Source organism: Cervus elaphus, chromosome 19, assembly GCF_910594005.1.
Source record: "Cervus elaphus chromosome 19, mCerEla1.1, whole genome shotgun sequence".
In the NCBI taxonomy this organism is placed as follows: Eukaryota; Metazoa; Chordata; class Mammalia; order Artiodactyla; family Cervidae; genus Cervus; species Cervus elaphus.
This window is the reverse complement of record NC_057833.1, coordinates 65,957,099-65,970,340: the sequence shown is the minus strand read 5'-3', so window position 1 is coordinate 65,970,340 and position 13,242 is coordinate 65,957,099. Positions and strand designations below refer to the sequence as shown.

At 41.8% G+C, this 13,242-nt stretch overlaps 1 protein-coding gene across 8 annotated transcripts in view; it reads right to left on the bottom strand.

The window, feature by feature from the left end:
• Positions 1-674: 674 nt before the first annotated feature.
• The window catches only part of METTL6 (methyltransferase 6, methylcytidine), a 14,640-nt gene continuing 2,072 nt past the window's right edge, over positions 675-13,242 (bottom strand). For 2 of the 8 annotated variants that reach the window (XM_043873844.1, XM_043873843.1), the window contains 5 exons: positions 13,075-13,209; positions 8,494-8,664; positions 3,259-3,400; positions 2,885-2,938; positions 675-988 (listed from right to left, as the gene is read on the bottom strand). In XM_043873844.1, coding sequence (XP_043729779.1) covers positions 807-988; positions 2,885-2,938; positions 3,259-3,400; positions 8,494-8,664; positions 13,075-13,209 — 684 coding nt within the window. In that variant the 3' untranslated portion in view covers positions 675-806. The other 6 variants (XM_043873846.1, XM_043873845.1, XR_006335232.1 and 3 more) reach the window with 5 other exon arrangements.

Here is a 13,242-nt window from a genome sequence, read left to right as displayed (position 1 = left end):
TCAGAGGTGACTGGGGTTTTAGGGCCTTGGTTGACTGTGTGGACAGCCCAGACATTACACTTGAGACACATGTTCTCATCAAGAGCTTTCTGCAAAAAGGGAAACATAAAGGCTTCCAGGATCAACTTTTGTTGGCAGACCAAAAGAACTCCGATTATGTAAAGTAAACGTTGTTACACAGGAGCCCTTGGGCAACAGGTTATGGACAGTCACACGGGCCACCTCAGCACTGGGCCAGGCGGTCCTGACGGCCTAGCGGCCACCGCCTCATGTGCCAGTGGAATGCGGGGACAGGGGACAACCTCCCCCTCTCCCTCAGGGATGGGTGAAGGGTCTTGAGAACGAGGCAGGGAGCCAGGGGGTGTTCTTGAGACATAGCAGAAAGGGAATTTGTAGACACTGGTCTTCAGGTGGCACACAAATGAGTCAAAGCAGAGGAAAATGGGCAAATATGAGGCAGTGGAAAAAGAGCACTCCTTCAAGCTAAAAATACATTTGGAGGTGTTATGTTGGTCTATTTGGCCTCATTTTTCCACAGCATTGTCTGACACGCTGCTTGGAGACACACTTAGACTTGCAGGAACAATGAATAACGGGTGCTTAAGTGCTCAGGGCCCTTCTGCATTTCTACATGGAATATTATGTTATACCATAAAACTTTCCTTTTCAGGCACTGCTTTTATATTTGTATTTTTATTTGTATACACATCCCTTTAAAAAAGTTAAAATACAAAAATACACAAAATAAAGAGTGAGTTTAAATTCTGCTTGTCAAGGAAAGGCACAGAGATCAACCTTGTGAAAGGTCAGGACTCATGGCCCAGGTCGGGGGTAACAGGAGCTTGGGTATTCTGAGGCTTTCGGAACTTGCTCTGAAGGAAAACCCTCGGCACACACAGTCCTTCTTTTTTATTCACCGTCTCACGAAACACATACTCATTCACCTCTTCTTCGTAACCTGTGTCCAGAAAGAGCCGCGCCAGGAATTCTGGAAGACAAGCAGATCAGCAGCGCTTGCAGTCTGGATGGCACTGCACCCTGAGCAACAGTCAGTATAGCGGGAGGCTGAGGGAACCTCACCGTGAGGAGGTGAGAAGGCTCTGCTCTGGGAGTGAACACACTTCTCCCTGTCAGCAGAAACTCCCAAACGATCACCAAGAGGCTAACCAACCTGGATCACACGCTCCTTGTCCCATCAGGATTCCCCACCAGCAGCACAGCCCCAGACCCTGCACTCAGTGTGTGCGCTCACTCACAGTGTGTGTGTTCATACAGTGTGTGTGCTCACTCATACAGTGTGTGTGCTCACTCATAGTGTGTGTGTTCATACAGTGTGCGCTCATACAGTGTGTGTGCTCACTCATACAGTGTGCGCTCACTCATACAGTGTGTGTGTGCTCACTCATACAGTGTGTGTGCTCACTCATACAGTGTGTGTGCTCACTCATACAGTGTGTGCACTCAGTGTGTGTGCTCACTCATACAGTGTGTGTGTTCATAAAGTGTGTGTGCTCGTTCATACAGTGTGTGTGCTCACTCATACAGTGTGTGTGCTGACTCATAGTGTGTGCGCTCACTCATAGTGTGTGTGTGCTCACTGTGTGTGCTCACTCATACAGTGTGTGCGCTCACTCATACAGTGTGTGTGCTCACTCATATAGTGTGTGTTCATACAGTGTGTGCGCTCACTCATACAGTGTGTGTGCTCACTCATATAGTGTGTGTTCATACAGTGTGTGTGCTCACTCATACAGTGTGTGTGCTCACTCAGTGTGTGTGCTCACTCAGTGTGTGTGCGCTCACTCATAGTGTGTGCGCTCACTCAGTGTGTGCGCTCACTCATAGTGTGTGTGCTCACAGTGTGCACTCATAGTGTGTGTGCTCACTCATACAGTGTGTGTTCATACAGTGTGTGTGTTCATAAAGTGTGTGTGCTCATTCATACAGTGTGTGCGCTCACTCAGTGTGTGCGCTCACTCATACAGTGTGTGTCTTCATGCAGTGTGCATGCTCATAGTGTGCACACTCACTCATACAGTGTGTGCTCACTCATATAGTGTGTGTGTTCATATAGTGTGTGTGCTCACTCACAGTGTGTGTGTGCTCAAACAGTGTGTGTGTTCATACAGTGTGCTCACTCACAGTGTGTGTGCTCACTCATACAGCGTGTGTGCTCGCTCATACAGTGTGTGTTCACTCATACAGTGTGTGTTCACTCATTGTGTGTGCTCAGTGTGTGTGTGTAACAAATATAAAAACTAGAGCTTAAGAAGGTAATTATATTACAGTTCATATTACAGGCATACCTGAGAGATACTGTAGGTTCAGTTCACCGCAAAAAAGGCGAAAAAAGCAATAAAGTAAGCATCACGAATTTTCTGGTTTTCCAGTATATACAAGTTATGTTTACACTATGCTGTGGTGTAGACACAATGCAAGAGCATTGTGTCTAAAAAAACAATGCACATACCTTAATTAAAAAATACTTTATTGCTAACCACCATTTGAGTCTTCAGTGAATCTTAGCAGTAATATTAAAGATCACTGACCACAGACCACCATAGCAAATATAATACTAATGAAAAAGTCTGAAATACTGCAAGACATTAAGTGAGCAAATGCTATTGGAAAAATGGCGCCAATAGGCTTGCTCAACACAGGGTTGCAACAAACCTCCCATCTGTGAAAACTGGAGTGTTTGCTAAGCACAATAAAACAAGGTATGCCTGTATAAAATAGGCTTAAAACTAATGTTCAAAGTACTAAAGTCATATTCAACATTTGGATTGTTTTCTTATCAAAAATGACCTTTTAAAGACCAGTCTATTAGCAAGTTTATGTACTTAAGAAGTTTCACTCACTTTTATAGAAAAAGGCCTCTTACCTTTGTGAGACTCTAGTAATCTCAAGGCACTATCCTGTCCTATTTGCTTGATTTCTGAGGGAACAAAGTGAAGATTCTGGTTTGCCCCCCCCAGCCTTCCCAACACTGCTTCTGGCCTCATCCACATGGCGCATCACAGCCTGTCTACTGACCCGGGTCACTAAATGGACACCCTCACTAGAGAGCCTGTGAGCTCACGGCTGATGCGGTAAGTGGTGTGTGTGAATGGGTTTGGTTCACACACCACTGGTGTGTTCCTTCACCATTGGTGAGTGCGCCTGTGTGTGGAGTCCAGTCGCCCCCAACCCCAAGCAGTACCACAGCAACAACGCAATCAAGGAAACAGAAATCATGACCAATTCCAGCAATCTTACCATCAGTGAAAAAATATGATCTGGTTCCATCTTGTCTAACATAAAAGTTTTCTGCAAGTTTGCTCCCGGCTTTAAACCTAAGCATGGCATGATCATACAGCCCATAGTCGCGAAACAAGACACTTTTGCCTGGTTTTAATACCTACAAAACAAAACAGGCTGCACATAACTCAGGGACCCAGTCAGACAGAACTTATTATAAATTAAAACCTGATTATTTTACGGATGAGAATAGCTTACATTTGTGACAAGATGAAAAGGGCCAGACTGAAACACCCATACTACGAAGGAAAAGGGCCTGCCAAGCAAAGGTGTGGTAAGGCCTGGCAGAGTCCCATGTGCTGTGGGGGTACTTCCTGGGCTCTGAGGAGGGGACTCTCGAAGGTCCAGTGCCATAATCAAAACGCTAAAGACATCAGAGGAAAAAACATGTACCCTCACTAATATATTATTCTACCATCACTTTATCAGCCATCTCCTAATCCATGACCCTGTAAGTCAAACTGCTTCTTTAAATATATATATATAATCAATACGAAGTCATGTTTTGGCCTTCCTCATCCTGAGTGTCAGTTCTGGTCTCCTGCACTGCAGTTCTGTATGGCTTGCCCACCATGCTAACACCATGCTAAGCCCTTTACAGCTGACCAGACATTTTCTCACTAAGTCTTCAAACAATTCTGGGAGGAAAAGTGTGATTATCCCCTGAGACTAAGAAACTGGTAGCAGAAAAAGGAAGTGATGTGCCCACAATCATACAGCAGCTGTTAAACAGCAGAGTCCGAGCTCATACTTGGGTCAAATGGCATCACACTAGAAGATCAGGGATGTTTGTTAGTCCCGGGCAGCAATGGGGAGGGGGAGTGTCAGTCCAATTCTGTCCTCACTCCTAACAAGACCAGAGAGGCTGGGAGGGAAGGGCTAACACCACCCATTCTCCCCCTACTGCTGCACTTCTTGCTTTGAGGTGGAGCACCCTCAGGCCAGCGCAGTGTGTAGAGAAGGGACAAGTGTCAGGCCCCGGTGGGAGTCCCTTACCCCAGGTTTTAGAAACAGTTGTCACAGAGCAGGCGTTTCAAAAACTGGAAGGTAAAATCTGCAGAGCATCGTATAACTGCTCCCCTCCTACAAAGCAAACAGCCATATGCTTTCCAGAATGAAAAGAACAAGGTACTTGCTGTGACACTTGTTTTTTAAGTGGGTATTCTTTCAAACTGTGTAACATTACCAAGTGAAAGTGGTCTTCAAAAGGGGGCATTGATTTTACTACTAAGTATATTCTGACTCATCACATCTGCAAGATAATCTTTACAACGTATGACATATACTACCTATTACAGTAGATATCTGAGGTAATTTGATATTTCCTCTTCTTGAATAGAGTATGAAAGAGTCCATAATACTTCCAAGTGTGCTGCAGATTTTCTCACTTAGCGAATTCTTATCAACACTAGCATGCATTTAAAATACTGTCAATAAAGAACCTCTTGGATAAAAACATTCTTACTTTGGTCAGAAATGCTAAATTTTAAAATGTGACTGAGAAGAAAACAATCTGAAAACTTTAATTTGTATGAGACTCACTCTTATTTTCAGAAGGAAGGGAAGGCCGCATGGGGCTCTCGCTCAGGAATCTGGGAACTCCTGATCCATTGGCCAGCTCTTCTGTTAACTGCCTGAATGACCCTAGACAAATTATTTCATCCCTCTGAATGTGTTTTCTCGTCTGTAAAACAGAAATTACGGTACTAACACCTCCTCTGAGGCAGGATTGTGCCTTCGCTGGGTTTCTCATCCTCCCAACAGCTCCATGAAGATGGCAGGTGAGATCAGTCAGACCCACTCTTGGTAAGTGAGGTTCAGAGTACAAGTGATTTGCTCAGGCTTTCAGGGCAAGTCAGTGGCACAGGGAAAACCAAAATCCTGTCTTCTGACGACAGATTTGGTTGATTTTTACTCCACCATTTCATTCCAAAAATGAGGGAACCCAACTTTAAGGTTCCCTTTCAGTTTAAAATTAAGTGGTTTTAAAATTCCTCTGGTGTTACCATCCTAGTGTAATTAGCTCTACCATGGAAAAGCACGTTACTGTGGTTGCTCATACAGGACTGGAGAGCTGCCCAAAGGGTGTCTGACTGTCAGAAGCTGAGAGGCTGCTTTTTCCGCTAACTTTCTGATGAAGCACATGATATCCAATTAATGAACCAGTCACCGTGTATGGGGGCCTCACACTGCTGTTGTGAACTCATTCCAGGTCAGCTGAAAAAGGAATTCTATTGAGGGCTAAAACAGGAGGAGGCTGAAATGGAACTTATTAGCCTAAGAAAGGTTACAACAGAGGCCATGTGTGGACTGAGACAGCTCAAGTCAGCGTTTTTGTTTTTTTTAACATAACATTTCATTATTACTAAAATACACACAACATGCTATATGTTTTCATTTAAATCAAGAAGAGGGATTTCCTCATTAATACTCAGCTCTGTTGGACTTTATTATAATCTAATGGTGTCTCATTAAGGCTTTATTTTCCATTTCCTGGGTTACTGAGGTTATCTGTTCATATGTCAACTTACTATCTGTATATTCTCATCTATAAAAAGACTGTTTTTCCATTGTCATTCTTACTGTTACCCAAGAACTCTTTATACATTCTGAAATACTAATCTTTGTCAGTTGAATAGTTTTTCGGGTTTTTTTTTTTTGCCACAGCGAGTGGCATGTGGGATCTTAGTTCCCCAAACAGAGGACCAGGGATCAAACCCATGCACCTCTGCAGTGGAAGGAAGGAGTCTTAATCACTGGACTACCAGAGAAGGCTCTCAGTTGAGTAGATTTTAAGTTACTTTTCCCACCTGGTCTCTCTAATTTCTTTGTATCATCTTATCGTTTGAAGAAAACAAACTCCTAATTTTATTATATCATCTTTATGCACAGAATATTTTTCAGTCTTTGAGAAAATTTTCCCCACTCTGAAGTCAAAGATTTCTTTCTTATAGTTTCTTCTGAAAGGCTTAAATTTTTTGTCTTTTCCAGGTAAGTCTTTAAATCCACCTTTAAATCCATACAAAATGACTTTTGCATAAGGATGTGAAGCGGGAAAACAATTCTGGATTTTTCCCACATGGACCACCAATGGTCCCAGAATCACTTCCTGAGCAGTCCTTTTCCCAGTCATCTTTCAATGTCACCTCTATCAACTATCAAATTTCCATACATACACGGATCTTCTTCTAAGCTATCATATTTCATTTGTCAATTTTTCTGTCCCTCTGCAAATACCATCTGTCTTAATAACTATAGCTGTAATGAGCCTTTATATCTGGTAAGGTATAAATCTTCCCATCTCCTTCTTCAGGAATGTTTTGACTCTATTCCTTGATGTAAATTTAGAATCAACTTGTCAATTTCCTCAGAAAAAAAGAAAAAGTCTACCAAAAACCTCAAACTTAAACAACAGGGTAAAATATATCATGAAGTGGAACATGATTACACAGTGCATGTTACTTTTTTAAATAAAGCATACAATTCTTTATTTTTAAATAAAGGCATTCATCTTATTACCTGTGTAATTATTTAATATTAATATTCTTTAATATTTTCTCAATAGACAATTATACTACCTGAAAACAATGTATTTCTTTCTCATTCTTCTTTCTGGTGCTTTCCTGTTGACTGGGACCTCTAGCACAATGATGAACAGTACTGACAGTGGGCACTGTCCTCCCCACGAAGTCCCAGACATTCCTTACTCCTGTCTCCCGCTCCTTCCTAGTCCCTGGACCCTTCATCAGTGAAATCACTGGTATCCTGAATGCTCCCTTCACATTCCTGTGCTAACAACCTGACTGTCCCCTGAGGACAGTTTTCCCTGCCACCTCTCAAGCAGTCAGTGTTTTTGCCCATGGCCCAAGTATCACCTAGTGCAGGGATGGGACAGGGTCCTCCTTGCCCCCCACTGCTTCTTTCTGTGCATCCCTGTTTCTCCCCTCAAGTTTCAGCTCTGAACCTTCTGTCGTCAGCTCACACCACCACCCACGACCCCTTATCATTGCTGTTGTTTAGTCACCAAGTCGTGTCCGACTCTTTGCGACACTATGGACTGTAGTTTGCCAGGCTCCTTTGCCCATGGGATTTCCCAGGTGAGAGTACTGGAGTGGGTTGCCATTTCCTGCTCCAGGAGATGTTCCCAAACCAGGGATCGAACTCACATCTCCTGCATTGGCAGATGGATTCTTTACCACTGAGCCACGAGGGCATCTATTAGTTCCAGGGTCGTTTCCCTCGATTTCACGATGAATGTTTCTTCTGGTTTATGCTCTTATCCGTACACTACTCCATTTTTAACTCCAATTAATATGAACATACACATGAATTACCCTTCCAAATATGCTGGATTCAATGATTTGAGCTTCTCTCTTTCAAAGATTTCATCCTTCACCTTACCTTAATCACTCACTCCCACAGTAATGTTCTAAAGTCTTGCCCACACCATGAAGTGTGATAACCCCTTCATACTCTCAATGTCACACAAGTCACCCTCTGACCACCCTCACCATTTTTCCATCTGTCTAATCCCCATCTTTCTCAATCCTTCACGTTCACCTGAACCGTCAAAGGGAAGGACGATAAGGTGGCCTGTCTCGAGTCCCATTATTTGGAAGTGCTACTTCACTCCCTGAGTGCTGCAGCAGCCTGCTGGTAGTCACAGTAGCTTGGGTTCTAACAGCAAAGATGGGAGAGGCAACAATGACCATGGCTGACTTTTAAGAGCACTCACCATTACTAGGCACTGCAAAAACATCTCATATAATCTGCCCCAAATCCCAAGATCTAGGAACCATTATCTCAACATTCCACAGATAATGAAACGGAGGCTCAGAGAGATAAAGGCAGCGGCCTGCGGAGGGAAGTAAGGCTTAACTCGAGGCACGCTGACTCCAGCCTGTGTGCTCTGTGCGTTGGCCCCTGCTCCCTCTGGCTTTACCGCAGGGCTCCACAGATTCCAGGCAGCTGCTCCAAGGCCGGCCAAGCTCTGAAGCGCAGCTATGGCCACTAAGCCAATCAGAACTTAAGGTGGATGTTTTACGCAGGAGAACTTCTTTTCATACACTGACTACACAGCCCACCTTGTAAGAACAGAGAGACTGTGAATTAAGATGGCATGTGAGCCTCAGAGGGAAGGTAAGTGAAAAGTCAGGATGTCGAACCCTCAAATGCAGGCTCACAATCACTAACCTTGTAAATGTTTTGTAAGACAAGGTGCATCTTATCAGGGTGAACTGCAGAGAGCACAAATATCAAGGTGACAACATCCACAGACTCTGGGGGCACGTGCTCCAGAAGGTCATCTTTAGTCAGATCACACTGGAACACCTTGCATCTTTCTGTGTCATAAAGAGGATTTTGCTAGAGAGGAGAAAAACACAAAATAACTTCAACACAACATCCATGCTGATACATACAGAAAAACACAACGCACATGGAGATGCTATTTCCATGTGCACACTGCTGCAGAAAACTCAACAGTCACTGTTACAGGGTAAACTGAGGAACAGGTCATTTTCACATTAAAGCATGTAACATTCAATACTGCTACGAGGGGCAAGATCTCAGTTTAACAAATAATTTTGTTCCTTTTTTTTCTTTAAAAAATTTTTTAAATTTTATATTGGAGTATAGTTGATTAACAACGTCTGTTGCCTTAGTTTCAGGTGTAGAGTGATTCAGTTATACGTATACATGTATCTTCTTTTCAAATTCTTTTCCCATTTATGTTATTAGAGTATTGGGCTGAGTTCCCTGTGCTATACAGTAGGTCCTTGTTGATGGATCTCTTTTAAACACATCAACGAATTATTTTTAACTGTGTATACTGTCTATCACATATTCCAAACTGAGCATTTCAGAAGCATGTAACTCCAGAGGGATGATAAATCAAAATCTGCCTCTGCTCCCTCAGCCCTCCTCTGAATCATCCACTATAACCCTGAATCCTATGAGGGCCTTCCAACTCCCTTTACTGAGACGCTCCCACACGTCTTCTGGGTATATTTTCCCTTGATGCAGCGAGCTAAGAAAACCCCCCTTTTAAAATACAAGTGTATTCCTGGTATATTCTGGTAATGGGTTTCAACACATATATAACAGCATTATAGAGAAAAATAATAAACTTGTATTTAATGTAAATAAGGACCTTAATAAGCAGATATATAAAGTTATAGGACGGGTCAGTTCTACCTATAACTCTGCTTATAAATTGGAGTTTATTGCAATCTCAACCGAATCCTCACAGATTTCAAGAAATTTGATAAGGTGAATTTTATTCATCTGGAAGTAAAAACCTTTAGAACAGCCAAGACAATTTTTAGATGAAAAGCAATGGAGGAGGAGGCATACCACAGGACATCAAAACACATTACAAAATGTAGTACTAAACAGTGTGGTTTGAGAATGGGGGCCAACATATCAGTGAGACTAAAGAGTGTCCCCAAACAGACCCATGTATTTAGAGGGATCAGTAGTGTATATGACAGAAGATAGGTGACAAAAATGACATTAACTTTTTTAAAAAGATAGATAACAAAGGTTACAATCACCAGGAATGGAAAATGAATTTCTCCCTCAATTCACTGTTTGAACAGCTAGCTCTATCCACTTGTGTTAAAGGACAGCAGACTGCTAGGAGAAATAAAAGAATTCAGCTCCAGTGCAGAGGTGGAGAGACGGAGAGCCTATCCTTACAGGGCCATGAGCGGGACAGACAGCAACTTCATGCGAACCCACGAGAGAGCAGAGGTCAAAGAACCACCAGCCACCCCCAGATCTGGAGAAGGAGCGGCGCTTTCAGGAAGATGCAGGACCCAAGCATTTGCTTACCTGAGGCAGGAGCCTCCAGTCTGGAGAGAGAAAACTAGCAATGTGACAAACAGCATGAAGCTCCCAGGGATGAAGCCATCGGGAGGCCCCGCCCTTGCAGGTGTTTTCCCCAGGGACATCGCTTAGACTCTCACAGAAAGAACGGGGCTGGACTTTCTCAGCTCCTTTAAGGGAGAAAAGGTTTAATACGCAGGGGAAAAGCCATCTGAGACTTGGGTCCTTGGGGCACTGGTAGACTATCACTGCCCCTGGGGGAGGGCACTGCTCTGCCCAAACTTTGTCTTAATCTGCAGACAGAATGGCCTCATGACCACAGAGGATGACAGAGGAGGGGAAAGGATGAGAAAGAAAAGCTCTATTCCTGGAGAGGCAGAAACACTTGTGGGAAAGCTGCAAGAGACAGGCTCGTCACGGGGAGGAGCACAGAGGGAAGACCCGAAGCCAACAGGAGCAACAAAGTCACCAGAGGAGTCTGAAGTCTCACGGGCCCATAGCAACAACAAACCTCACAGGTAACTATAACAACAACAGACTTTAACACAGACTGCAACTCCTGTCTAGATGATCACAAATCCTTATTACCTATCCACTGCCCTGGATAACATACCTAGCTTTCAACAAAAAAAAAACACAGCACACCATAAGGCAAGAAAAAAACATGGTCTGAAGAGACAATCATGAAAACCAGATTCAAATATGACACAGACACTGGAACTACAGGTTTGGACATTAAAAAACAAAAAATTATGATTAACGTATTATAGGCTTTAATGAAAAAGGCAGACAACATGCAAGATCAAATAGATAATTTCAGAGATATAGAAACTACAAGTCAATGGGAAATGCTAAAAACCAAAAACATAGTAACAGAAATGAAAAATGCTTCTGACAGGCTCATCAATAGGAAATACTGCCTAAAAGGAATCAGTGAAGACATCAGAAAATACACAAACTGAAAATGCAAAGGGCAAAAAAGTTAAAAAAAACAAAAACAAAAAGCCAGCATCCAAGAGCTGTGAAACAATAGCAAATGGTATAAGAGAGATAACTGGAATCCTCGGAGAAAACAAGAACTCAAGAAATACTCGAAAAATAATGGCCAAACTTTTCCAGATTAATTAAAAATCCTCATAACCAAAATTATAGAAGGCATATCTATGTGATTATAGAACTCCAAAAAGACATAAAACCTTAGTACCTCAAAAGGAAATGATTATTAATTTGATGTGATCACTTAAATTCTATAATAAAACAATACCTGATAAACTGGAAGAAATGTTTGCAACAGATATAACAGAATATATCCTCAAAATAGGAAACAAAATGACAGAAAAATGGGCAAAGGTATGAATAGACAATTCATACTACTGTCTAAGCCCAATGTGGGTAAGGATTTTGTTTGCTTTGTTTATTACTTCATCCCAATGCTTAGAACAGTGATTGGCCTACATTAGGCTCCGGATAAACATATGTAGAATAAAGGAAAAAAAACAAGCAGAAGAAAAACTAATGCTTATTTACACATCACAAAATCTTCAACCTTATTTGTTATAAAGAATAAACAATTTAAAATATGCAGACAGTACTTTTGGCCTATAAGATTGGGAGATATACAAAAGACTGATGGTGGGACTTCCCAGGTGGTCCAGGAGATAAGATTCTGTGCTTTCAATGCATGGGGGAGTGGGTTTGATCCCTGAATGAGGAACTAGGATCCCACATGCTGTACAGTGCAGCCAAAAAATAGGACTGATGTTAAATGTTGATGGCACAGAGGAAAAAAAAATCTTTATATTATTGGTGAAATTATAAATTGGTATAATTTTCTGGATGGATAGCTGGCATTATCTATTTAAATTTTAATGTGTATGCTTCCTCCAAGGAATTCTATTTCTCCTATTAGTCACCACAGAGACATGTACACATGTGTTTTGGGGCATGCGTATAATGCTGATTACATCAATCCTACTTGTGAGAGCAAAAATTAGAAGCAATTTGAACAATCATCAACAATGCAAATATTACTATATGGCATATCCATTCTGTGAAATACTACAAGAGGTAAATGAAATGCAGTAGACCTACATGTACTGGGATGAAAAAACTTGGCAAGATATAATGTAGAGCGAAGAAGGTAGGTTATAGTACAATGTAATATCACTATTAAAATAGTCTAATAGGTGCTAAAATTGTGAAAGGTTGATGGAAAAATAGGTATCTGCATGTTGCCAAAGAATCCCTCACATATCTGCTAATGACAAAAAGAAGACACCTGTGCAACAGGGGAATTAGGAAGCCACCTTAACCCAGTGGCCAAAACTAGCATCACTTACAGTGAGATTAGATCACTGCCTCCTGACAGGATGCAATATGAAAGCTACATCATCACCTACTAAAGTGTTTTTGCTCAAAATATTTTACCTGATTTAAATCTAACTTCTGGTTTACAGAAAATACAAGGCATAAAGCAACAAGTTAAACAATGATAGAAAGAAACAATCAGCCAATTTGGAATGTGGGACCTCATTACATAAAATTGCTTGCTCTCCCAAAACTCAATGTCATTGGGGAAAAAGTCAAGGGGAAGGGCAGGAATGTTTTAGGCTAAGAAGATTTAAGGTACATAATAAAGTGTAAGATGCAGTCCTTAACTAAATACAGCTATAAACGACACTATCAAAGTTTATAAAGCAAAAGAAGTGAAATGCTAGCAATCATTAAATCTGGACACAAGTTTATGGATGTTGTCTGGTATTTCTTTCTACTTTTCTAAATAATGTTATGTTTCTGTATGTATTATACAGGCACATACACAGGAATAGGAATACAGTGATCATAGCTGGTCCTTCAGGAGGACCGAATTGGGAAAACGGGTGTGGAAGTTAGGTACAACAAGTCTAGGAAAATAGAAACATAACAACACATGGATGGTGCACCAACCTTGACATATTCAACAGCTCTTGGAGAAAAATCACAGGCATAGGCAAAGATATCTGGATCTTCTTCTAAAAGTGGGAATAAACAGTTCCCAACCCCACAGCCAGCTTCAAGCATAGTCAATTTTTGATCTTCAAACTGAGGAAAGAGAACCCAGTTACAGTACACAAC